Source organism: Scatophagus argus, chromosome 21 (assembly GCF_020382885.2).
Source record: "Scatophagus argus isolate fScaArg1 chromosome 21, fScaArg1.pri, whole genome shotgun sequence".
Taxonomy (NCBI): domain Eukaryota; kingdom Metazoa; phylum Chordata; class Actinopteri; family Scatophagidae; genus Scatophagus; species Scatophagus argus.
Genome location: NC_058513.1, coordinates 9,333,098 through 9,359,517, shown reverse-complemented (window position 1 = coordinate 9,359,517; position 26,420 = coordinate 9,333,098). Strand labels below are relative to the sequence as shown.

The following is a 26,420-nucleotide window of genomic DNA, read 5'->3' as shown; positions in this document are numbered from 1 at the left end:
ATGTGATGTGGTATGTTGAACAAGTTAATATCACTGTTCTTATTACTTCGTTTTTTACTTTGATACATTCATCCAATAGGCAGCACAGCAATTCACTTTTAAATTGTTATGGGTAGCAGTTTCTACAGCAGGACCATCATACAGACTCCCTATTTCTGCACACTCCATTTGGGTTAATAGATTGACTGAAACATGAAAATGTTTTGGTCATTTATTTAGAACTGGTTCTTTGCACATAAGGACATAATAATGAAAAGACTGAATAATTTGATTAAGTTACTAGAGCACATTCCAGATCTGTAACATACTTTATCACTTGACTGCCACTAAATTATAGGAAAACTAAGCCATTCCTCATTTTGACTATGAATTATAGATGTGTCTAGAAGGAAAGAGAGCACACAACGGAGTATCTGAAATGCAAAATTCTGCAGAAAGTGGGGTCTAGTTTTGTAGCTACAAAGTGGCATTTTTAGTGTTTTAGTGACACCAAGCAAAAATCCTTGTCTTGTAATATGATTCAGTCCATTACAACAGGCCATAGCAGTGTGTGTGTGTATACACACACACACACATCTATATGTGTGTATATATATGCACAACTGTTGAATTTTGTTGAGACTGTATCAGACAGGCAATCACTTGTGGCCATTTTTAAGCCTGTGACTCATACTGTTTTAGATTACATTGTATACTGTTATCAACACTGTGAAAGCAGACATCAAACAAATGCTGCAGAGAGAGTTATGGAAAAGGTGTGATTTCCTATAGACTCCACTCAGCACATAGGAGATGAGAAAAAGACTTGCAAACATTAAAAAAAAACCCAAACAAAACAATAAACCACTGTTTAGTTACATTCAGACATTGTCACACTGTATCATTTATTTAAGTAAAAGTTTAGATCACATGTAACATCAGTATGAATATGATTTGATTTAATGTAGTTATATGTAGCTATTGAGAGATTTCAGAATAGTCACAGAACTACTGAAATGATGACAGAACTAATTTGGGGTTCAGTATGTATGTATATCCATGAGCTGTTATGTCAAACAACCACGACACCTCAGGACACCAACAGTACAAACCTAAAAGACACCAGTGAAAGTATGTTTTCTTCTTCTTCTCCTTTGTTCTCTCTGCATCAGTATGTGCCAAGCAGCAGCTAAGCAATGTCCATTTCTAAAAGACTGCAGGAAACCCCTCAAGGACCTCAGAAAGTCACCGAATCCTATTTGAAGAACCACATATTTAAAGCGGAGAACTTGGGGCACAACAAAAACCAAAAAAAAAAACTTTTGATGGCTTTTTAATTGTCTGCCTCGGTCTCCTGTAAGTCTTCTTGAGGCAGAAGTCCATGGAAACACACATAATGAGAGTTGCAGTAGACTGGGGGTTTGTTGGGGCAGGCCTGGACCTGTTCTGGTTTCTGTGATGTGAAAGGGTTGGGTCCACTGTCCCTGATGTGCATCTCCAGCTCCAACAGGATCTGTAGCGAGCACTTAAGCTCCATCTCGCTGTGAAGACAAAGAGGTAGCTAAGTAAATTAACCAAGTTTTTTATCATCCTTGTGAGAGACTGAAGAGAGATTAAACACCTCAAAGACACAAGAAAACAGTTTGAAAGAAGTTTTAGAGGAACAGAAACAGCAGAAGAGAAAGTGAACAGCATCAATAACCTTGCCATATCATCAAGTTAAAGTCCACAGGGGGAGTTTTGTGAGAGAACCTGCAGCAGAACAAATAAATCTTTTCTTCAACTTGGCCTGTGTACAAACAAGTAACTGCTATTAGCCACCTGAGGGAAGGAGTGTGAAATGGAGAAGGAGGGGTCATGGGGCAACGATAATTGTGATGATAAGGTAAGGCATGGGAGAAGTAGCCATAGAGGAGGACAGAGTTTAATATACAACAGTACAGAAGAAGGAGGTGATGGAGCTGGAGTAGCTTGGGCAAATTCAATATTCACTGGGTATGAAACTTCTTTTTCCAAGTGTTTTGGATAACAGATGGTATACATTTTGAATTAATGAATCCCTCTGGCACAAAGAACATGAAATATTGACTATTTGCCGAAAGATCAAGAAATCTTATTACCCTCACAGTAAAATGTGAAAGAGGGGTATGATTCAGAGTTACGACAATGTGACTAACCTGTACATAGTGAAGAGAGAAGGGATGTTATAATCTCTGAGAAGCAGCAGGGTGGGCAGCCAGCCTTCTAACAGTCCCTGGTTCGCATGAAACCCTGTTTAAAAAACACATACAACACACAAAAAGTTCTTCAAGAAAGCTCCAAAACTTGCGTATTAATATAATAAATAAAACCGCAAAAAACTTAAGACTTAAAACTTAAGATATTTCTCTATATACATTTTCATAACTAAACAAGCAACAAGAGTTCAGCCACATTAGAAGCTTCATAAGGCTGTACTTCAGCACAGCAACACTTTAAAAATGCGCTAACGTCACGTCATGTCACGCCGTGGTGACCAACAGCAGCTCCTAGATGGAAACAGATGTTTAATTTAAATGTTGCTTAATCTTGATTGGTGCACAAAAGTATGAGACAGCACTTTTTTTTTTTTCCCAAGGGAATCTCACCCACTTCAGCCCAGTGAGAAGAATGCAGGGAAAATAGAGGAATCTGTAATGTTAAGTATCTGAAACTGTTCTCACTTGGGCAGAAAATAGTTCATGTAGGATCCCATCAATCGCAGCAAGAAGCTTATTTAAAAAAAGAAACATTTTTCTGGGCCCTTCTGTGTAGAGTTTGCATGTTCTCCCTGTGCCTGTGTGGGTTATCTCTGGGTACATGCACATTAAAGAGTTAATTGGCTAATCAACATTGCCCCTCAGTATGAGTATGTGATTATCTGTCGGCCCTGTGACTGACTCGCAGCCAGTCCAGGGTGAACCCTGCCTCTCACCTGTAGTCTGCTGGGATAGGCTCCAGCCCCCCCCATGCGATTGGAAGTGGTATAGAAAATGGATGGTTGGATGCAAATCTCCCTGAATGACTCAGCAGAATGACAATGACACTTTGAAGTGAACACTGTTTCTCACCACACTCATCTCTACAGAGTGACTCCCCGTGCGGTGAAAATCAAACAGATTACGCTTGATCAGTCTCCAGCTAGAATATCCTTCCTCCTGACCCTGCCACAGACATTGTTTTGCAGTCAGTCAAAGTATCAGCCAATATGACAAAGTTAATCTAGCTCCAAACAACCACACATAATTTCGAAACTTCAGTTGAAATGAAAAGCGCTTGTTCTAGCTAACTCATGCCACACCAGCTGAAAGTTCATGACATTCCACTGCAGAAGTCTGGTTTTATCTGTGCTGGGGTTGGGTACATAATCCTGCAGCATATTAACTGGCAGATGTCACTTTTGCCTGACTCTGGTTTATATCATTAGTATGTTTTTTTTCTCTCTGAGCAGCAGGAAGCTGTGGTGAATAGCCTGACCTTCAACCAGATGACTGAAGTGTAAGCCATTGTGGCAGCAAACACTGTAAATCCATCCAGCTTAAGTGTCCTTGAGTGAGACAAAAACTGGAGAGCAAATGGCAAACAGAGAATTTCCTTGCACTGATCAAGAAAGTCTCACATTGTTGTAGTTTGTTTGAGAGCACCGTGGAATCACAAATTAAATATTAATTAGCATCTTGGAAAAACTATGCATGAGAGGAATGTGAAAGTAAGCTATGAATTTATTAAAGCTTCAGCTGTTTAGTACATACTGGTGTGCATACTGGGGGCTCAGAGCATGCCACAGAGGCAGAGTATTGTAGTAGTCTTGTGATACTGGCACGCAGATGGTATCATGTTATCCACCGCCTGCCACATCTCTGCAGAATAACTCCAACTGCAGAAAGACAGGATTTTAATTTGAATAATGCGTGCCATGATACCAAAGTCCCCGAGGTTACACTTCTCATCGTGATAAAACATTTAACAGGGAGTATGCGTTTAGGCTTTTAAACCCTCTGGAGATAAGATGACAAAGAGACGTTACAGTCTGACTGTTAATGAATACAATAATTGCCTGGCCTCAGTGCGATTTTGGGCCATATGGTGGATAAAGTTGCTGTTAATGGTAATAGACTTAGTATGTCTCCTGGTCTGAAAAAAACATTTTAGAATGATTCATGGGAAACAAAAGCTATGTGGATGTTGTTTTTGTGTTTTTGAGGTACCTGGTCTATTTTTGTACAGATGACATTACCCCCATCCATTTCCATTGTGAGAACTTTCCCTCCCTTTTTCTCTAAGGCCAGTTTCTGTTTTTCAGTGCTTTCCAGAAACATTTTCCTCTCTCATACCCTTTCTCTTTGTGACTTTCATGCACATCCACACCTTAATTTTTTTATTCCTTTCGTCATGCTTCCTGTTCCTCTATCACTTAAACGGTGTCATAATGCAGTGCTCTGCCAGCTTTGCGGTATGAAACGCAGCCAGGCACTCAGGCAGTTTACTCACAGGATGACAGATTCCTGTATATTTAGCTCCAGTGGAGCCTGCAGCGGTAACTGAGCTGAGGGCTATGGATTCAGTTGGGTCGGGGCTTTACTGCTGCTTTGCAGGTTAAAGGGTCAGAGAACTGATTCAGTGCAAGTGCTTATGAGGTTATAGTGTCACATTAATGAGGTTATTGTCTGTGAGAGTGGATGAAGGGATAGACGTTAGACGCTGAGATTCAGTGCAAACTGCTGTTTGTCATGAACTGGAGAAAAATTGACAGTTTCTTTTTATATTGTGTTCCAAAGAAAAAACAATGTATTACGTCAGACCACTGTATGTACTTGGAATGCAAATGGGAACAGGAACATGGAGATTGCAATGTTGATCAGAGTGAAACTGGGGGCAACTGAGACTCCTCTTTCAAAAGGGCAGCTTACAGACATTATGCTGAGTCCAGCAATCAGAAGCCAAACTCTTTCTCAGCTGCTCCCATTAATCACCCAAATCCCCAATAAAAGCCTGGCACTAATGAATAGGCCAGCTCTGGTGAGTTACACGTCTCCTGCTTGCTCTGTTCTCTGAAAGAGGCAATTGTCAAATGAGCATAAAGGGAGACAAGTCACTGGTTCTCTGAGATGGCTGACCACTTAAGCTGAGCAGTTTCTATTTATAGCTGCGGTAACCATTCTTCACTGATTGATTAAAAGGCATGTTGAGGTGAAAATCTCCTTTCAGCCAGACCTGTCCCAAGATTTTATCAGCAATACAATCACATCCCTTTCATTTTGTTGGTTTACATTTGGCAGAATGTCGTATGTACATACCAGGATGAAATCCAACCACCAAATCTGGCTTGGCTGCTTCGTCTTTCTCGACCACATCCTCCCAGAACTGGTGGTAGAGGCCCTTGTAGGCGCTGATGTAGACCTTCTGCTTGGGGCCAAACGCCCTAAGAGGAGGCCTCATGATGGGCCCGTCCACCACCTCTGGTCCCACCATGACTATCTCAATACCCTGATGTCCAGGGAACATGTTGTTCAGCTCATCATAGTCAGTCAGTCTGGCTCCCATGGTCTCATTGTGGGATGCCCCTGTTATGTGAATAGTGCACGGCTTAGCATACGGGTCAAAGCCAAAATGTTTCATAGTCATCCCCACTGTGAGAACTCGAGAGAGGAACTCGCTCTGAATCCTCCATAATGATTGTTGCAGGTCAGAGTCATCCGGCCTTGGTCTGCTGACGCTTTTCCAAAGGGTTGTCATGTTAGCACCCGACAAAATAGCATCCAGACGTGGCGTGAGGTCCCCCTGCATGGGAATCCAGTCGTCCCAGTTCCTCACCTCAGCAACTGACTTGGACCACTTCTCTGTGAGGAATGGGAGGTCTCCTGTATGAGTGGTAAAACATTTAAGATGGATTTATGTGACACAAAACTGAGGACACTGATTAGTGTTGACGATTTATATGGTACTTGAAAAGCAGTTCAAAGAGATTCAAAGAATTGTGAAAAAAAGGCATGATTACCCAACAATGACTTTCTGTAAGTCTGTATGTCTCTCAGGCATTTAATTTCTGCGGCTCCACTTTAAAATATGCTATCACATTAATTTAACTTCTCTGGTTTGTAAACTCAAAAAGCTGTTGAGGCATTTTTAATTTCAGCTGCACCGCCTTTTCATTTCTCACCAGTGAACATCAGCCACTCCACTAGTCTGTCAATGGCCACTAGACGCAGCATCTTGCAGACCTTTTTATGCTGAGGCCAGTCCTTTTTCTGACAGTCCTTGGTGCAGTAATACACATTCAAGCACCTGTGGAAGAAGGATGAAATGAAAAACTGTGGAGGAAGGAAGGAAACCGTGCAAATAGGTTTAAACCAGTTAAACAAAAAGAAGCACTTTAATTGACAAAGCTGTATACTCTCTATTTTATACCCCCAAACTAAAGTTGTTTTGCACTTTAATTCTTCGTGCTAGACACATGATTCCATTGAAGGCAATTTCTATCTGTCCACTGGTCGGTCCACCATGATCCAGACTGCACTGGAATATATCGACAGATTTGTGTTTCTTGTTAATCAGCAAATGTTAACATGCAAACTAGCCAAACTATGATATTGAACATGGTAAATATTATACCTCCTACAAATCAACATGCTAGGAATGTTGGTGTGAGCATCATAGATTTGTATCTATCTCTATAGCATGGCTCACAGTCTATGTTGCTCAAGCTAGCATGCTAATGTTAGCAATAGCTTTAAAGCACTGCTAGGCCTCTTGTCATCAGTGATCCCTATTTATTATTAGACGATCGTCTGGAATATCTTATGTCAGGACATAAATAGCATCTTACCACCATATAAAACTGGTCTTTATATTTGACCCTCACATTAAGTAGCAAACTCATGACACTGAAGAGGAATTCCCGTTTTAGACAACAGTTGGCAAACACAGTTGTGGTAGCTAGAGACTGGAATTTATTACCGATACCTCTTTGTGCGGATGTGGGATTTTGTGGCGTCGCAGTGTTGGTGGAGGTGAGGTAATGTGTTGGATTAGAGGTCTGAAAGTCAGTGCCAGTTGGTGCCTTGGGAGACTATATTACTTTTCTTTGCAATCATTTGCAGCCTTAGAGGCACCCACATTTCCATAAAATCATTTATCAGCCAACGTGTTCCATCACAGCACACTTTGGGGGTACTAATGCTCCAAAAGAGGCTTACAAGTGGACAAAGTGAGACAAAACAAGGTGAGAAAAGCACAGGTGCCCTTGAAAGGTAATACATAAAACACTTCTTCTGAGACACCTCCGCCTGAAGAGTAATAAATAGGTCACTGCAATTTAGAATGAGAATAAAAAAGGTGGTTGAAGTCACAAGCAGGCACTGTCAGACTATCTGTGGTAGTTCTCAGATGTCAAAGTTCTCAAGGCTTTCCCTTGTCAGCAGTTCTGTTTTTTTTCCCTTGCCTTAAGGTCTGCTGATGGTAACTTTTCGGAGAGAAGCAGTAGCAGCTGAGAATTTCAGAGGCTCTGCACATGCAAGCCAGTGCGTGTGAATCAGAGAGAGTGATAGAAAGAGAGTGGAAGGGGAAGCTGAGAGCCAGAAGAAAAATTAGACACAAAAACAATGAGGCATTCATGAATATGCAGCATGCTGTGTTCCTTATTCTCAATACACTCCTTGAAATACACTCTGTTATGACATTATAAACTGCATTAAGTCGCTCTTAATAAGCTGCCGAGTTGCAGACAGATGAATCACAGTCAGGGGACTGAGTTATATTTGCCACTGGCCATTGTCCACATCTGTAGAGCTGTCCACACCTTGGTGGGCTATCATTCTGCTGCTGATACAGGCAACTGGTAATGCTTCACACATGACAGACACTGGACAACAATCTCAAAACAATGTCCTGACTGGCTGCTAATAGGGCTGACCAGAGGAACGGTGTAGGTTTCAATCACTTAAAATATTCAGAAAGCCAGCAGTAATTAATGTTAATCAGAGTTAATGCAAGAACATTGGCAAATCATGAATCATAGACCACACATCAACACATCTCTGCAGGGATATTCAAGTGCCTTCCTACAGTTGTGGCTTAGTACTCACTTCACACAGCGCTTCAGGGTCTGTCCCTCTGTAAGATGGTCAGGGAGTTTGTTGCAGCCAGTGCAGAACTTGAAGGTGTCCTCCATCTTCTGGAACAACTCCTTGTAGTTGCGGAATGAGACTCCTTTAGTCTTTCCCTCAACAGCGGCCCTTATTAGAATGAGACACATTTAGAGAAATTTAGTGGAATTTGAGACCCTGAAGCAACATACAACGGGAGCTGTGAAATCATGGGATACATGAAACCATGAGGTAAAGTAAAAATATAATAATAATAATACAATTTACAGCATATATACAATCTAAACTAATCAGTTACATGTTTAAATAGATACTCGACTCTGTCTTTCTACAGATATTAGATTACAGATCTGTGGTAGATCTAGAGCAGCTTCAAGTGGCAGCTGTAAAGTTCCATTCTGCAAACCATCCCTTCCTCAGACAGCTAGAACTCACTACCTGATCTCTTGAAATTTACTGCAGATTTTGCTATTTTTAAGAGAGCTACGAAGTCCTGGTTGATTCAGTAACACACACGTGCTCATGTTAAGTCTTTCTGTTTTAATGTAATGTTTTTACATGTCTGATTTATTGTACCTTGTTGTCCCCATTCCAACTTATTACTTCATTGTCTTATTCTCTTGGCTTTATAAAAACTCTTCTTTTCACTTTGCTTATGTACTGTACAATGTATCTGTCCCAGTCAAATAAACCATAAATAAATTAAATAAATTAATGAAGTATGGATGGTCAGTATAAACACGGGCTGTTATAAGTTAGCCTCAGCAGTTGGTACCTGTATTCTCCATAGTCCTTCATGTTGAGCTTGTTGAGAATCACCTTGGACAGCCCAGGAACATTGGAGTCCAGAGAGTAAAAACCGGACTGGTCAGAAAAGACGCTGTCAGTTGCTGGAGTGTAGGACTGTGGGAGCGCTGGGATCTGGGATGCCATGTTGTGTCCTTCAGTTTCCAATAGGAAATTAAACACATATAATAGATGTACTGATAATCTGTTATTTAATGTTTGACACATTTCAAAGGGTGCACAGACATTTAAGGAGTTACTTAACAGCCCTTGAAAATCGAATTTGTCACCTTGCTGCAGTGATGTCCAGGTGTACTCCGGAACCTACCCATCAATAATGCTAGATGTGGTCAAAACTTAAAAAAACCCCAAACAAACAGAAGTTGAACCTGGCTCAACTATTGCAGGACCCCAACTGGATGTCATCTGGTGAGGAGCTGCCTCACCAGTACCTGAAACACTGCATGCCCATCCACGAGGCCCCACTGACATTCTAAAACATCAAATCAATCAGTTTATCTGTGTGTGCTGTGTGCTTACTGACGGATTCAAAGCAGAGTTAGTGGGATGTGAGTGACAGGGCCCCCCCCCCCCCCCCCCCCCCCCCCACCTCCCCCACACCCCCCCAACCAGGTCAGACTGACAAATGAGAAGAAGCAGAGCTGGAAATGCAGACTCTTTTGGAAGGACATACCGTTCCAAGCCTGAAGTATTTGCTCTAAGCACCCTGACAACCAAGTGACACACTGCACTGACACAACAAAGATTTTCACTGCTATTAGAGAACTCCAGACGGGGGTTGAAATGCTACGCTTGATAATATATCACTGCTGCCAGGACCCACAAAAGCTATTTCAGAACCCATGATAACATTTAACAAAAATTACAGTCATAAAGCAATACACTAAATAAGCAACAGTGTACAGATTCCTCAGTGTTCTGAACTGGACTCATCTTAAGGGATACATAAGTATCTTCTTCCATCATAGATACAATGGTGTGATGTTAACACACACTATAGACTAAATTGTTTTTATGCTTTAAAATACACCCTATGACACACACGCCGGCCCTGATGGTGAAAACTATACTGACATGGAGGATCAGCAAAAATCTCAAAGGCTTCATTAGGCATGTTCTTCAAGTTGTGTCATCGCGCCTCATCTTGTGACAAAAACACCTACGTGGACATGTGTCACATGACTTATGTAGATGTCTTGACATGCATGAAAATAAGAAGGTGGAGATATGTGATCACCTGTTGTCCTTCAGTCTTTCTTTAGATCAGTTGTTTAAAATCACGTATGCCTGCAGTTACATTTAATCTAATTTCTTTTTGTTTAAGATCAAGTGCCGATAATTGTTTGTGATTAATTAAGCATCCTGCCCGTGAAAACTCTATGCACCTTGCATTAATAACTCTTTATCACAATGAGACATTCTTTTGTACTATCAGTGCTATACATTCCAGTTTAACATGAAAACAACTTTTATATTTTTTTTTCTATTTTGGGGAAGTCTGTATCTTTTTATACCAAGTGTTGCTGGGGAATGAATGAGCCTTATCATGTCTGCAGACAGAATTGAAAGGCCTATATCTAATTAGTTCCCTCATATCTACAGAGCACCAGGGAGGCGCAGGACTGGAAATGAACAGATTTACTGTAAGAGGGCAGGTCTTTTGCATTTCATTCACATATCTGATCATGACACTGTTAAGTTTTTAGCATGCAGAGTCCTTCCACTGACTATCTGGCTACAGCATTATCACATTTTCACCTTGCCTTGTCATGCACGCCACACTTAGAAGAAGATGACTCAGATATGTCACAACACCAAGACATGGACAGATATTTGAGCAGTCATACCTTTAGTCCCAGACGAGTAGCAGTGCCTTTTTTTTTTTCCTTGGTCGTCAGTACAGGACAGAACAAAGTGATTGACAGCTCCTTATGCTGTCACCACGTTTTGGAGCTTCCACTGTGTCTCTTATGGAGTCAGTTAACCTAACAGAGCCACAGAGGTTAGAGGGGGGGAAACTTTTGGGGAGCTGGATGGGTTGGGGAGGAGTTTTGCCTTGGAGGAAGATGGGCGCTGAAGAAGAGAGGACATAAGTACATTTTTAGAAGAAAGGTGGTGGGGTGGGGGCCCTGCTGGAAGAGGTGGAGACTCAAACAGGGAGTGGACCCACGCACATAAACACAACTGTATGATATCAGAGAGGTATAGTGTGCAAAAAGCGTAGTCTGCTGCGAGGAAGGAGTTAAGGTCAGGAAATGAAAAGTAAAGAGGACTCAGTGATAACAAACACATCACAAAGTGGATTTCTGGAATCAATAATAGAGCAGTAAACAAGTGTATGTGAGAAACATTTCTGATATGTAAATACATTATCCTTTCATTCACTGTGTTTTTACACTAAAATATGTTCAGCCTGAAAGCTTTGACATTCTATTAATATTCAACAGCCTGAAAAGAAGAATAAATGAACTAATTCCTAGTTTGCCAGTTCTTAATGTCAAATTATTTCTATGAATCACAAACTAAGAAAATCTATTCGTTACTGTATAATAAATGGGTAGTTGTAGAAAACATTACATTCGGAATAACAACAAATGTTTCATTTTAGTTTAAAAAAATTTATTTGGTCCATTGGAACCTGAGATTGAAAATTAAACATACATGTTTGTACACATATACTCATATCCCCCTCCCCAGAAAAGATCAATAAAATATATATCACATTCATCATTTTTTTCAGCATTAGGTTTCATTTTTTTGTTTCTACTATCATACTTTCTATTTTTGTTGTTGTTTTTACAAGTTTAAAAGGATCAGTTATTTTAATTTTAATTCCATTTTTTGTCTGTTGCTTATGTTTGCAGTCTGTACAATTTACAAGGAGGGAAACCAGACAAAGGAGAAAAGAGAAAAGGCGTGTTGGCTGGTCTGTGACAAACCAGCATTTCTCTGGCTGCAGCCTCTTCAACAGCAGGGGGCGCCCAGGACACACAGAAGAGTCACAACCACAACTTCACAGAAAAGGAGCAGGTTCATAGGACACCAGCAAAGAGCCAAAATGACAATTATGACAAAAAGAGTATAAAACGAACATCAATCTCATGTAAATGTAAAGTGATCCAGCGGTGACACTGAATTTTGAGGTGTCTTGTCATTGCAGGTGTTTCAGTGCAGGTTTAAATTCTCGTCAAGCTAATCCCTCTGGGCTCAAACTAAAGCCGTAAATTATCACATTCCTTTATCTGTCACCAGTTCAGTATTCAACTATATTCATTTGACAACAAGCCTACATATCACTTACACAAATAAATTAGACACTGACTTCACAGCCACTCGGCTGCCAGCGCTCACACACTCACACAGGGCAGATAGACATCTGAAAGTGGTCATAAGGTTTCTTTGGAAAACATATTTACAGTTACTTCAGCTTCAGGTTTCATCAACATCACACTGCTGCAGTAGTTTTCTTACAAACCATCCAGAAGATGCCGTGAAGTACAGCCTACCAGAGCCGGTAGACGTAGTTGTGCAGGGTGAGTACGACTGCAGGCACTGGGGACACAGTGCTGCCGTTTACCGCCAACAGAGGGACGACGCTCCTGAGATGATGCAGGTTTCAGCACTTGATTGACTCAAAGTTGCTGAGCTTAAGTCCTGAACTGAATCATCTCATGTCAGAACCTAAATGTTTAGACTTTGCCATAAAAAATTTTGCCTTTCAAGTTTTTCCCCCATTTCACAACATAACAGTAAGACATCAACTTTGAATTAAAAATAACCTGGTCCCATTCCCCTCGTTACTATAGTACCGCTTTAGTCTTTCCTCTCTCTGATAAAACATCCATATTGCCTGGTGAGGACTGAAATATATATATATAATATCGCTATTAGTGAAACAGGAGTAATGGCTTTACAGTCCTAAAAGACCACCCATGTTAAACCGCTGCAAGATAATCATCCTTTGAATAAATGCAGCCCAAACTGTGAGGGAACTAAACTATTTTCTGTCACAACATGTCTCAGGGGTCCCCTTCTCTCTCTTGTTATGTGCGCACGCAGTCTGACAAAATGGTAATTTGTTATTACACGAGGACACTGTGCTGTCGCTAATGTGCTGTCGGTGTGTTCTTTTGGGAAGATGGCCCAGATGCTCGCGCAGCACCCAAGCAAACAAAAAATGGTCCCTGACCTCCCAAAGTAAACTCGGCAGCTCCTCTTAAGAGCTCCCTTATGGCAAACCTGACTGTTCAAACAGCCACTAGCCCGTCTAGAACTCCCTAAGAACACTAAAGTGTAAATCACCACTCGCAAACCGTTGATGTGTGTGAAACGGACAAATACTCACCGACCTTCAGTACCAAAAAGAAAGTGTAGCAATTCATGAGTGCAAGATGCTGCTTTAATTCACTCCATATATCGTCCAGAGTGGGAAGCTGCTCCCAAAGTGTGAATTTATTCTTAAAGATATAAACTGTCTGCTGAATTGGATGAGAAAAGCCAGCATGCCTGAGGGAAAATCTACAAAGTCGGTCATGTACTGACTCGCCTCCAGCGGTTAGACCCCAAACTGAGGCTCAGTAAAAAATGAATTAAAGTAACAGAGAGGGGGGAAAAAAGCAGGTACGGCGGTTGCATCTCAGTGGGAAAAAGTGAAAATTGTATGTTAGTCTATTGAAGTACGAGGGTGGGAATTCTATTATGTGTCAGTATTTCACATGATAAAACCTCACATTATAACACACTCTCTACATCACAGCTCGGCTAGTTGAGTGTGTCCAGGGACGAATAACAAGGATACAGAAAGATGCTATTATACCTGTCTGGATGCCATACACCTGCCACACACATCAGCTTGAGGTTTTGCTTGACTTCAGTTTACTGTACTGTAAATCGTGGGTTTGGTCCTGAGCAAGAGAGCGCGTTGGACAGCACTGCGGTGACGATGGAGAGTGGGGACAAACAGTACCCTGTACGAATGATGGCTTTTCCTACGAACTCAAAAAAACACAAATGTGGACAAGACGACAATAAGGGTCATGTATAAAATGAGTGAGACTGATGAGTATATTACCAAACATGACTCAGAGTAAAACTAGAAGATGGATTTGGCTCATTAAGTACCGTACAGAGGGTTGGGTGAGATACCCCCCCCTCAAACACACAACCAGAAAAGTCTTCTTTGTTAGCTGTCCTCATGGACGACACAGGGGTAACGTTTCTGCAGGCGATTGGCTCATAGGCTGTGGGCCAACAAATGGCTCAGTAGTTACGGCACTCCATCCCAACTCCCGTGGAGCTCGCTGAAAGCAGGGTCGTCCTCGAGCACACAGAGCTCAGGAGTGACATCTGTTCCACGTACAGCGCTTGTACATCCACTATTTTTAAGTAGTTTGAACTGGATCCTGCCTTGGTGAGAAACTGTTTTGTGAGTAAGTCCCAGTGACTCCATATGGACCTCTTCCCTCATTTCATCCTGACATGGCACATCCACTTGGCAAGGGAGCGAGCGCCAGCCAGATGAAGACTTTTATGGAGCATTAGGAGGACAGCACATAAATACTGCCCGCATCGTTTTTCAGGGCTGCACACACCAATCACCATCCCTTGCCTAGTTTTACAGTGTTCTGACAGCAGATTATAGTCGGTGTGTGTTTGAGTTAGTGGGCGGTGGTCATAGCGGCCTGGGCCGGTGCAGGCCGTCAATGTCTGGAGTGAGCTGGGGGCTGTGGGTAGCCTTGGTGGGGGTCCAGTCCCCAAGGGAGGCCTGGGCTGCCTTTCGGTGAGCCAGTCGGTGGGTGATGGAGAAGCCGGCGTTTCCTTCCAGCTGTGAAAGCACCACCAGCACCTGCCTGCAGGGGGAGACAGAGAGAGGGAAACAAAACAGTAGTCGTGAGACTACTTTCTAGCTTTCTAGCTTCAGTTAAGGTAGTTCAAGTATACATTTAGCATTCGCTTTGTTTTGTGCAGTGTGTATGGTATAATGATGTAAAGGACTACAAGAAAATTGCCTCTGCAGTCTTTTTGGAAATTCTTGAAAAAACTGCAATACTATCTCTTTAATATCTGATAATACTACAATATGTTTATGGAAAACATAACAAACACTCAATTTTAATTGTAATTTTAAATAAACTGTTACTACAGCCATCTGAAGGGTGAACGGGTCTGTGATGGATGCACTAGAGTACACCAATAAACGGTGCCTGAATTCCCTATTCATTAATTGCCCCATTCAGCTTTGCAATTCATTAAAATTGATATGAATTAAAATCTTTTTGATGCAACAACTTTATTTTGTAATTCTACAATAAATCTCACATGGGAAGACTAACGGCGCTGAACAAAAGTTATTTTGCTGGCCCTTCCTTGCCCCCAGTAATTTTTACCACTGATCTTGGGACTGTTCATTGGTTAGCAAGGTCAGCAAGGTTAACACAGGCACTGGACGAAGACAAGTTAATTAATCAGCACCATGGAGTAACTTGTTTTTGTGATTCATTTAGGGAGACGAGATGACGAAATATGGTGACAGGAAATGGGAAAAATAAAAACCGCTAAATGATTTTGCCTGTGAACCCATTGTACGACAGCAAGTAAGAACATCACATCACAGCACTGAGTGTTTTTTATCAAATGAACTGGCATAATGTTCTTGTTATATGAGAGAAAACGCATGGTGATTTTTTTTACAGCTTCCCATTATGTGGAACATAACTTCAAGGGGATAGGGTGGTAAATTTGCATCAATTTGTGCTATAATTCATCCACACGACTGAAACATTCAAACAGCAGATGTCCAAAGAACCTAAATTTAGAGAAGCCTAATGATGTCTGAACACTCCTGTTAAACCTGCGCTGCGTTTAATAGGAGTGCCTGAGCCTTGCAATATTCTTCAGGTCTTCAAAACACTGGCTTTAAGGGGCAGAGAAAAATGGGAACCAACGGAAAACAAAGGCAGCTATAATTGTGCTGAGACCAAACTAAAGTAGATTATGAAGACATATAGAGCACTAATCCCCTGGGATCACTGTGTTTATATAAGTGTGTGTACAGATATAATCATCTAAATGGGTGGATGTTTGCTGCACCTGTACCAAATGTTCCCAGAGCATTTAATCTCTTCACTTGTTATCTATTCAGGTTATTTCTCCCAAGGTAAAATATAGCTTGATAAAAAAAAAAAAAGGCTTTCAGGAATGTGCGCATGTGAGTGTGGGTACACGTGCGTACCTGTGCAAAGGCGGTACGCTGTCGATGGTCTTGAGGCTGCCGCGCGTCGACACCACATTGAAGCTGTCAGTGCAGTCACAGGAGACGTGGAGGTAGTATTTGGGGTGGCGGTTCTCCACCACCACAATGAGCCCCGCCCAGCCGTGGGTCAGGTAGTAGCACGTCATGCCCTCGCGGCCCTGAGAGCACACGTGAATGAACGCAATCAACGGAGCAGAAAAGACACATTTGCAAACTCGTGTGAGTCTGCAGGTCCTACAGCCAAACCCAATACACTATACGCAGCAGTGGTATAGTGTCATTTCACAGTAAATGTTCAAGTTTATTTTGGCACGGTGATTCCCCTCATGTGAAGCTCCAGTACAAAAACTGGCCGTGGTGTGTCAGTGATTGTGTACGCAGGTAAAAATGAATGCTAAATCTGATCACCTGGTGTGAGAGGTACAAGAGAATTTTGCTCTGCCTTCAATTGTTTGCTATAAACAAACCTCATATACCAACATATGTACCTGAGGCTGACATAAGCATGGAGAGTGATATTTACAATGCATATTTATAAATATACACAACACAGCCACAGTGAAAAAGGTCCATCACTAAAAGGACTATTTTTCCAATAGTGATAAAATGATTTTAAGACTGCATTCAGCATTCATTCTCGCTGACGTTGAGATGACAACAGTGGCTGTCTCTTCTGGGACTTGGAACAATGTAATGAAAGTAATAAAGTGAATACAGCGCAGCTTATCTGCTTTAACTGCTGTCATTTTCACGTCCATTGGCCCATTAACAGCATCCGGCAATCCCACTGTATGTTGAAAATATCTGTCAGCAACACGTCTCACGTTCTCATAGTATAAAAGTCAGGACTGCTCAAATTATTTATAACAACGTGCTCAAGAATGTTTTTTTTCAGCTATACTGCTATAACACTGGAGCTTGTGTAGTGCGTGCTGTGCTCGACCCATCTACCTTGAGTGGTGAATTCCTGGGGAGCTGAATGACTTAAGGAAGACGATCTAAAGTGTTTGAAAAGCGCTGTCATCCTCTAAAATATTCGGCAATGTGACAGCACTTTCAGGAAAACGCGGAGGAGACCCAGAATAATTTGCTTCACTGGTGTGTGTGTGTGTGTGTGTGTGTGTGTGTGTGTGTGAGACATAATGTGCACATACTTGCATGTTCTAAGGCAGAAGAGGATTCAGGACTCAGCAGAGGAAATCTGAAGTGTTATCTCAAAGTAGCTTACAGAGGTGCAAGCGTACACAAGAATATATATATTATATTCAAAGATGAACAACCTGTGTGTGTGTGTGTGTGTGTGTGTGTGTGTGTGTGTGCGCGAGACACAGACAGTGAAAACAGTGAAAGCCGAGGAGTTAGGAAACAGAACCACATATGCTTTATTCTCTCATTTTGTGATGAGAGCGTCTCTCACCTCGTGTCTTTCGCCTTTGTTTTCCGTGAGGAGGATGATGGCGTCGGCCAGTGTGGTGGCCATCGCCTCCACCTGCTCCACCATCACCTGCCTGGAGCTGTAGATAGCGAGGATGTAGCCGGGGAAATCCTGGCTGGGTCGTCGTGCTGTGCCACTGGTGGGGCTGGAGACTGGGAAGAGGAAGGTTACACGATTCTGAATTAGCCACTGCATGTTTTAAGTCAGCTGAAACGTTCCGTTAATGTGGAGCAGGGCTGCAGTTTTGATGATAAGTTTCACAATTGTGACGTCTTCGATCGGCTTCATTTATTCAACCTACAGCCTAAAACTCAACGACTCTTCACTTATCATATATGAAGAAGAAAATCAGCAAATTCTTACATTTAAGAAGTTGGAACCATCAAATGCTGGACGTTTTTTTGCTTTAAAAGTAACTGAAATGATTAATTCATTGTCAAAATGACTGGCAGTTAATTTTCTTTCTTTCAGATTAGCACTGCAGCTCTAAAGCTGAGTAAATATTCATGAGCAAAAACAATAAATCGCTCCTCGTGCACATTGTGTCTGTACACCTACTGGGCGTGGGTGGACCTCCCGTGCCGCTGACATTCATCTGCCAGTGGTTGAAGGCGCAGCAGACGACAGCGTACTCCCCCGGCTCCAGCATCACATCGCAGCCAACAAACTTTTTCACCGCTCGCTTGCTGTGGGCCAACAAGCGGCCCAGAGTCAGCTTGTTGCCGCTGCCGAAGGAGGCACGAAAAACCATAATGCACAGGTCCAGTAGGTGGCTGTCGGCTGTGTCCGAACGCCTGCAGGTGGAAGAGGAGGTGAGGAGAGCGGGTCAGCGTCAAATGAACGGCGGGGAGAGGGAAGAGAGACTAAAAATGCAAGTGTCCCATTTACCTGCTTCCCTCCTGGAAGAGAGCAAACTCCAACGCTGTCCTCTCCAGCACGGTGAGGGCTGTGACGGTGACCGGTCCGCTCGCCTTGCTGGGGAAGCAGCCCTGTAGCCTCACCTCCTGCCAGTCTGAGTGGATCTTACAGATGTCCACTGAGTCAAAGTACCTGTGAGAGGAGATGGACGACAGGACAGTCGTCTTTAGCATATATATTTATATGGCATCAGGTCTGCGTATTTCCAGAAGCGGAGAGACCCATTCTACTGAGGTAATAGCGATTTGACTGGCCACCCCTGCCCCACCACCGCTTTTCTTGAGCTAAGTCTATTTGCATGCATCACAAGCAAGTGTTTAACATTAGCATAGCCTCTGAGGGTGCTGCCGTACAACCACCATTTACTTTGCTAACATATCAGACCTCTTCCTTCAAAGACAGAGGCCCCGAGAGACATCCTCTTCCTCACTTTCAGTCTGATTTTTATTGTTTCATCACTTCCTAACCTCACTCTGACAACCGTCTTACATCTTACTTTTGTCTTCTTGACTATCAGGATGAGGAGACAGGAAGAGAAGGCAGGTATGCTGAAGTTTTACAGTTTTGATCAGCAGAGATGAATATCCCTGCGGTTCTTGTTTTCAGTGAAATATTCTATCCAAAAAGTTATTAATAAGAAACTTTAGTCTTATTGGTCCACCTGCATATGAGTCAATGCAAGCCCGTTGAAAAGATGACCAGTTTTTCTGTTTCAACACTAAAACATGTCCAGGCAGACACAGGCTGCAGGTTTGTCATATGGAACAATACTGAGATTATTTGCCTGTCAGAGAAAACAATAAACAGTGAGAAGACGGATGGGATTTCTGTCTGGGCCGAATGCATTTTTCAGGTGTGAGTCATTCAGGAGGACAGCCACATTGATCCGCTGGACTTATTGCAACTCTTATTTTGTTAGACACAGAGGAACATGAATAACAGACTCACAAACATGTTGTTCACGAACCCACTAACCTGGTGGACAATGTCTATTGATCAGAAGAAAAAACATTTTTGAGGGAAGTGCAATCTTGTGCACTACCTCACTTTTGTGCAAGTGTAACATCAGGTTATTCACGCAGAATACAAGCACTTGGTAAAATGTTTTTGTTGATAGACACACGGATTTTCTTCAAATACTAGATTTTTTTGCTCTTGCTTGACTTTAAGGCTGCACCTCACTTCAGTTTTATTTTTCTTCCAACATTGTGGCCTGGGCTCTCTATTATGTTTCAGATTACTTTCAATTTTGTTTTCAATGAAAATGTGTTTACTGACCTCCATAATGTCGCTGGCCAATGACATTTTATGAAAAGGAAGGGTATGCAGGGATGCATAAAAACACAACTAGAAAAACACTTGTCAATAGCAGAATCTCTGGCAACCACAATAAATCTATGGTGTGGGAACCACGTCTATCATGCATTTGTCAACAAACACAGTGTACTAAAAACAACAGAAATGCTGTCACTCAGTTGGGTATCCATACCAGATGGTCAGCGCACACCACAAAGGCACAAGATTTTGCAAGTTATTTCACCTGTACTCAGTTCACAAAAGCCTTGACATTTGCTCTTCTAAACAGTCAGTTCTGGTGTAGATCCTTCCTGTGAGAAATCCTCACTGTGGCTTATAATGGCAATACGATGTTGCTGCGGTTGCATCTGCCTCAGTGAGAATAAGCCCACAACTTCCTGAGCTGAACAACCCCAAAAAAAGGTACACAACTGCCACTTAAAAAAAGTAAAAATCATCTCTGTAAACATGGATCTTACTTTATGAAGTCAGTGTACTCCATCCAGAAGACTCCCTCACTGCTACCGTGAGCCATCAGCTCGTGACGCAGGTGCTGCGGCCAGTCCGTCCACTCGTCCGACCAGCTGCCGTTCCACGAGAATCGACCCCACGGGTTACGTAGCCTCAACAGCCTGAAGCACGGGCAAAGAGCGAGAGGCAGGGAGGAGGATGATTAACAGGTAGGGAAGAGACTAAAACAGGATCCAGTTAAACGCAGTGTCCCCATCTCTGCAGACTCATATTGCTCCTCTCATGGATGATTGCCTACTTTTTAACAACCCATTTCATTTTACTGCCTCCTCCCTACAGTGAAAATCTTGGGAGGAATAATGGAAGACCATATTGGAGAGTCTCCACTTTCCAAAAGAATGAAAAAAAAAAAAACAAAACAGGGGGGGCAGGTGAAGCACTGTTTCCACGCTGCTTTTCATCTGCTCCAGCGCCAAGCAGGAGGACTCCCAACCCATTTCAGATCAAGCACTGCAGCCCAATCTTCCACTCCGATTGCTTTATGGGAGTAAATTAAAGTGGCTGTGTGAGGCTCTTGAGCAAATTACATCTGGGATTTACGACTACTCTCAACTTCCTCTCTCAGGTAAGAGAGAAGCAGCCTCCTCTATTGTGTTGATTCACAATGCGATCATGATCAAAGTGATCAAACTGAACTGATGTGCACCTGTTCTCTAATGGCATCAAGGCTGCAGCCCATTTATGTATGAATCATTCACAAAATACCTCCAAAAAGTAGGCAAAAGGATACACTTCAATCAGCAACTATGGTGTATGAAATGTAGCTTTAAATCTGAGGCAAGACTTGGTGAATCCACAAAATCTTTAAGACATGGTTTCCTTCCAAGCCTGAGCCACTGCTGTTCGAGTCACTGGTTTCCATCAACAAGAGCAGCGGCTAATTCTGGTTAACTCCCCATTCTGTTGTTCCCATTTCAAACTGTTCTTTGAATGATATTCCCGCTGTTACTTAACATAGAAACACAGCACTCTCCTTGACAATGTTACAATCCCGTATGTTTATGCCCATGCGTTTTAATAATTTAAACGTTGTTTCTGAGAAATTGGCATGGCAAGCCTCTAAATATTACAATAGCCATTAGCCTTGGGCTCCGTTGCTAGGAGGAAGAAGCCAGTCAGAGGCAGGAGGCAAAGCTAGAGCAAATTCAAAATCCTTCATCTTTGCAGTTGTACACAAAATATGACCCGATATCTGCTGAATTCATCCAACATCGTCCCAGGATTAAAACACGAATTGTTGCAAGCTGCAGATTGTATTATCAGTTTTCTCAACAGCACAAAATCATTGGTTCCACCCTCAGCTAGCAGCAGATGTAGCAGGATAGTACACAGGTCTTCACTGAATTTTATATTTCCCTTGAAGGTCCTCTATATTTGTCACAGAGATAGAATAGATGTTAGGAGGTGGAAAGAGCAGATAGAAAGATGTTAAAAGAGAAACATGGAGTGACCACAATGATCGAAGAACGACAAAAATAGAAGAAATCATAGACAGACGAAAAGACTTGCAGATAATGTTCTTTCATTTCCTTCTATGGTCTACTTACCTGTAACCCTGGACATCCCGCACATCCAGGACGGAATAGGCATGTCGGGGCCGCAGACCCAGAGACTCATAGACAACGTCGTCTACTTTCATGTTGCCTCCTCCACAAGATGCACCCATTAGAAACCTAACAGACAAAGGCACAGGATTCATTAATTATCATATGGAAACAGAAAATAAAGAAGAAATGTAAGGAATGCCCTTATTCAATTTGCTTTACTTATTCAGGCATTATTTAAGTTTGTCAGCAAAAAGCCAAAAGCAAGTATCATTTATTAGCATCTAATACGTCCCAAAATGATTGCTGCTACTTTGCGGATGCAGCTGGTGTCTGTTTAGTACAGTCAGTGAATGCTGTCATGATGTTCCAGGGCATTCCACTTTGATATATTGATTAATACAGGTTTTCTGACAGATGGACCTGCAGTTTGGCCACAGATGATTTGAGCCCTTTGGAGTCCAGCTAGTTGTGTCTCATGTTGCTTATTACCAGACCTCTTTTATTACTGACATAAGCTTCAAATTGGCAGTCAGCACCTTTGCAGCTTTGGAACACCTTAATGTCTGTAGCTGTGATTATAGAATGTTGGCTCACTGTTTGCTGTTTATTATTTTGTCTATTGCATATGTGTGTGTGTGTATTGTGTATGCTATTTAACAGAACAGGAAGAAGGTGAATAAGGGAAAAGGAAAGTCAGTAAGGACAATGTTCCTCATTCCACCAAAACAGCCCTTCCACTCCCTCCTTACCCGGCCTCCTTGGAGCTGAGCATCTTGGCCCAGATGAGGTCTGTATCGATGGGTTCCTCCCGAGGGTTAGTTGAGCTGACCTGGAGCATCAGGGAGTCACAAGGAGCTCCCGTCAGTGTGGCCAGGCCTTCAATGGCACGCCCTGCCTGCAGGGCAAAGTAGGAGCCATGGAGTTTGGCCAGGGCCTTTTCAATCAGCGCCACCCAAAGCTGCTTCCTCTGGGCCTGGAATGATGGGAAACAGAAGGGGGAAATATTTAGTCACGTCCCAGTCCAGAGTACCACTCACTGATGGAGGTACATTCTTAACAGGATGTTGTGTTTGCTGTGGGAGGAGTTGGCTATGAACCTGTTGGCTGTAACTCAAATGTTTAAAGATTTCTGAACATGATAATCTGGAAAAAAGGTGGACTGTCTAATTTATTCTTTCTTATCTTATCTTATGCACACTTAGACTGTACTCTTATCGTTTGGTTTTCCTACATGCTTAGTCATCATGGGGATGGATTTAACTTTGACCTGGGCATCCCAATGTCACTTCTATTTCCTTTTTCCTCACTTGCCTTCTTTGAGGATTTAATGTTAGCAGCAGCAGGGAGTCTGAATGAGATTAGGCAGATAAGGCTTTACAACATAAAGCAGTGTGTATCTCATGTGTGTACCTGGTTTTGTTTCCCTGTACTTTATTTGTTGCATAACGCATTACTTCATTCGTCCTGTAATTGACTGTTGATTAACTAGGCCTTGAGGTACAGTCCTCTTCAGTGGGGTCCTTTGAGACACACTTTGTGGAAAAAAGTAATGAATAAACTTAAATTCATATTAAGAAGATATTATGCTGATGTTGCAGCTCCCTAAACAAGGCAAATATGAACACACTGCGTATTCTGTGCATATAGAGTATATCCGATGTATTTTATGTCAGATGTCTTTAAGATAAGATAATTCTTTATTAGTTCCATAACTGTGCTCCTTCCTGCTGCCTTTAAAAAAATTCTTGCTATGCACTTCTTTAACCCTCTCGGTCTCACAATGGTTAATTAAAAAAAGTAAAAAAAAAAGATGAAAGCAACTCATCAGATCCAGTATGGTCTTTATCATGCCACGCATTCTTCTTCCTTGTCAAAACCAGATGCATACATTACCCAATGACAATTACACCTGCTAGCCCTGCACGAACACCGATTAATATATGTTATGTTAGTGGCTAATTCATCTCAAGCACAGATGAAGTGAAATCACTTGAGGCAAGTGAGACTTCGCACAGCCATTAAGCAACCTCACTGAACATTTTTGGGATGCACTGCAACAGAGATTGTGAGTCAGGCCTTTTCGTCCAACATCCGTGCCTGACCTCACAAACGCTCTGCTCCATGAATGGGCAAAAATACTCACAGAAGAGAGGAGTGTGCAGAGACTGCAATGTTATTAAAATCCCTGTTGTTGTAAAGATCAGGCGTCCTAATATTTTGTCTATATGGTGTATGATCAGTATTGGTATAAACCCATTTAAAATATACATATATATATATATATATATATTAGTCAGTCCCTACTTTGTATTCACTCTCCATCTTCCAACCTCTATGACCTGGAAGAGGTCAAATATACGAGTAGAATACGGCGCATTTCATTCTCAGTTCCATCTACTCATTTTGCAGCACCCGTACAACCTCTTCACTGAATAGCGCATCTTATTCACTGAATATCTTTGAGACCACTGTGCTTCAGCTTTCCTCGCTCTCACTCTTTTCTCATCAATTATGTCTTCCCTTAAAGCTGTCCCTTCAGGGCTACCTACACCCCTCCCTTCTTTCCTGACCTGGGAGAAGAGGAGGTAGCCATAGTCGTCGCAGGGCAGCATGTCGTCCACCAGTACAGTTGTCCACGTCCCGTCTTTACATAACCGAACCTGGTAGGCCCCCTCTGGGCAGATGGTCCTGGTGATCATTACCCTCTCCACCAGCTCTGGACGCTCCGCCAGCACGGCCAGTGCACTCAAAAACCTGGGGAGGGATAAAACTCAATGAATCGGAAAATCAAATGTCGGATCAGGATGGACAGATGGGTGAATGAGAGGATGTGAATGAAACAAAGTGCAAAGAGAATCTGAATTAAGCAGTGAAAAAAAAAAAAAGAAGAGTCAAAGACATTAACGATCAGTTGATTATGATGGACAGGTGGGATGGCTGAATGGAAGGAAGAAATGTCGACATCGAGACGTAATCAGAGAAAAGAACAAACAGAAACAAACTGACAAGCAGTCTTGCAGACTGTAAATGTGCAATTAAAAACATCCTTCTCCACAAGGTACTTTGAACAGCTATGAAAGTTTTTTTTTCCACAATTTGCCCTCATTGAAAATCAATCACATTTGATGAGTCAAGCATCTGTGCCTTCCAGTTACCTCCCGATTGCAGTTAATTCACCCTGCAGCAAAGACAAACTGGCTCGTCGCCACTAATTAGTCTGCAAGAGAAATTAGTTAATCACAAAAATCCGGATACATCAGAAAATGCTAATTTCTCACACCAGAGAAATGTGGCTGGGGACATGAGGATCCAACTTAAAAGGAATATATTTTAAAGTGAACATTAGTTCATCTGAAAGTGTGGAATGAGATTACACAGTGCTGATGAAATGGCTACAAACTGTAGAAGTTAATGGACAACAAGCTAAAAATATTTGCCTTTCTGTGCTGTTCATTCACTGCTGATTGTACAGCGTAAAATTGATCAAACTAACTAGCTACTATTGTCACTAGTATTACTGTCGTCACATCTGCAGATGAAAAGTAATATCCCTTTCAGTCCTGCCGTCACTGTGTGTTAGCGCAGCAGCTGTTCACAGACTGTCACTCTTAAATGCAGGGTTGGAAATGTGTATCATTAAAGCTATATTCCATCTGTTCCAAGTGGCAGCTGAGTGAGGCCGATCAGCCCATTCAGCCACTGATGGAAAACGGCTGCACAAATAAAAATAAATGAATAAATAAATAAAAATAAAAAAAAATAAAATAAAAATCCAGTTAGCTGTGTCATAATGTGACTATAATGTCAGCTTGTAACGCAGCTGTACTCAAGGACAAGGGTGACTGGCAATACTTTCTTCTCGTGTCATCGTCTGGCTGTAGGGAGCTGGGTTGTTTGCTGGTTTATTAGGACAAGTGTGTGTGTGTGTATGAGAATGAGAGCAAGCGAGAGAGATGAATTAGGGTTACATCCTGTTGCGAGTGATAGGATTCGGCTCTGGGGAGGGTTATTTTTGATAAGCTATGTGTGCTGGTGATGAAGCGAGAAGTTGTATTGGGACAACTTTGATGTGTGAGAGTGTGTGTGTGTGTGTGTGTGTGTGTGTGTGTGTGTGTGTGTAGAGAGAGAAAGATGTTGGATGTCAACACACATATAAACACACTCCCTAAAGGACACACAGAACAAGGGCAGAGAGATAAAGCATATGTCCAAACTCACATTCCTGTGAATAATCTCCTTGTCAGGTGTATCTGTGCATCTGTCCAACTACACCTTGCTCCTGCTTTCATTTAATCCCTGCCTTCTTTGTTTTTGCCCTCCCCCCAGTCTTCCAGTTTTTTTTAGTTTCTCGCTTTTTAGTTACTGTTTCACTACCTCTCTGTCACAGTCTCCATCTCTGTCTCTCTGCTAGCTTCAGGCTGTAGTGTTCATCTAAAGCAGCCTCAAACAAAACCACACAGACTTGGAATGTTATCTGTTGTCTGTTCTAGAGTACACTGAACATCCACAGTGACTGAGTGGAATGAACAGTG

The 26,420-nt window shown here is 42.1% G+C and overlaps 2 protein-coding genes across 4 annotated transcripts in view; both read right to left on the bottom strand.

Annotated features, from left to right (window-relative positions):
* Positions 1-116: 116 nt before the first annotated feature.
* LOC124052405 (putative protein MSS51 homolog, mitochondrial) lies at positions 117-11,435 on the bottom strand. Its single transcript, XM_046376611.1, has 7 exons — positions 10,757-11,435; positions 8,878-9,043; positions 8,082-8,231; positions 6,158-6,282; positions 5,295-5,858; positions 2,157-2,250; positions 117-1,520 (listed from the first exon to the last, which is right to left on the bottom strand). The coding sequence occupies exons 2-7, from the start codon at positions 9,033-9,035 to the stop codon at positions 1,313-1,315; spliced, it is 1,299 nt and encodes a 432-aa protein (XP_046232567.1). The 5' UTR covers positions 9,036-9,043; positions 10,757-11,435; the 3' UTR covers positions 117-1,312.
* Positions 11,436-11,511: 76 nt separating this feature from the next.
* capn15 (calpain 15) overlaps positions 11,512-26,420 on the bottom strand; it is a 37,520-nt gene continuing 22,611 nt past the window's right edge. For all 3 annotated transcript variants that reach the window (XM_046376609.1, XM_046376608.1, XM_046376607.1), the window contains 9 exons: positions 24,459-24,642; positions 22,638-22,861; positions 21,889-22,014; positions 20,290-20,442; positions 18,485-18,646; positions 18,155-18,390; positions 17,579-17,748; positions 16,141-16,319; positions 11,512-14,758 (listed from right to left, as the gene is read on the bottom strand). In XM_046376609.1, the coding sequence (XP_046232565.1) occupies positions 14,581-14,758; positions 16,141-16,319; positions 17,579-17,748; positions 18,155-18,390; positions 18,485-18,646; positions 20,290-20,442; positions 21,889-22,014; positions 22,638-22,861; positions 24,459-24,642 (1,612 nt within the window). In that variant the 3' untranslated portion in view covers positions 11,512-14,580. The remainder of the gene's footprint in view (positions 14,759-16,140; positions 16,320-17,578; positions 17,749-18,154; positions 18,391-18,484; positions 18,647-20,289; positions 20,443-21,888; positions 22,015-22,637; positions 22,862-24,458; positions 24,643-26,420) is intronic.

Coding starts and splice junctions, on each gene's coding strand:
- LOC124052405 (XM_046376611.1), bottom strand. CDS start 9,035: ATGGCATCCCAGATCCCAGCGCTCCCACAGTCCTACACTCCAGCAACT. Junction 8,232..8,877: donor AAGGACTATGGAGAATACAG/GTACCAACTGCT, acceptor CATTCTAATAAG/GGCCGCTGTTGAGGGAAAGA. Junction 5,859..6,157: donor GGAGTGGCTGATGTTCACTG/GTGAGAAATGAA, acceptor CCACTCATACAG/GAGACCTCCCATTCCTCACA.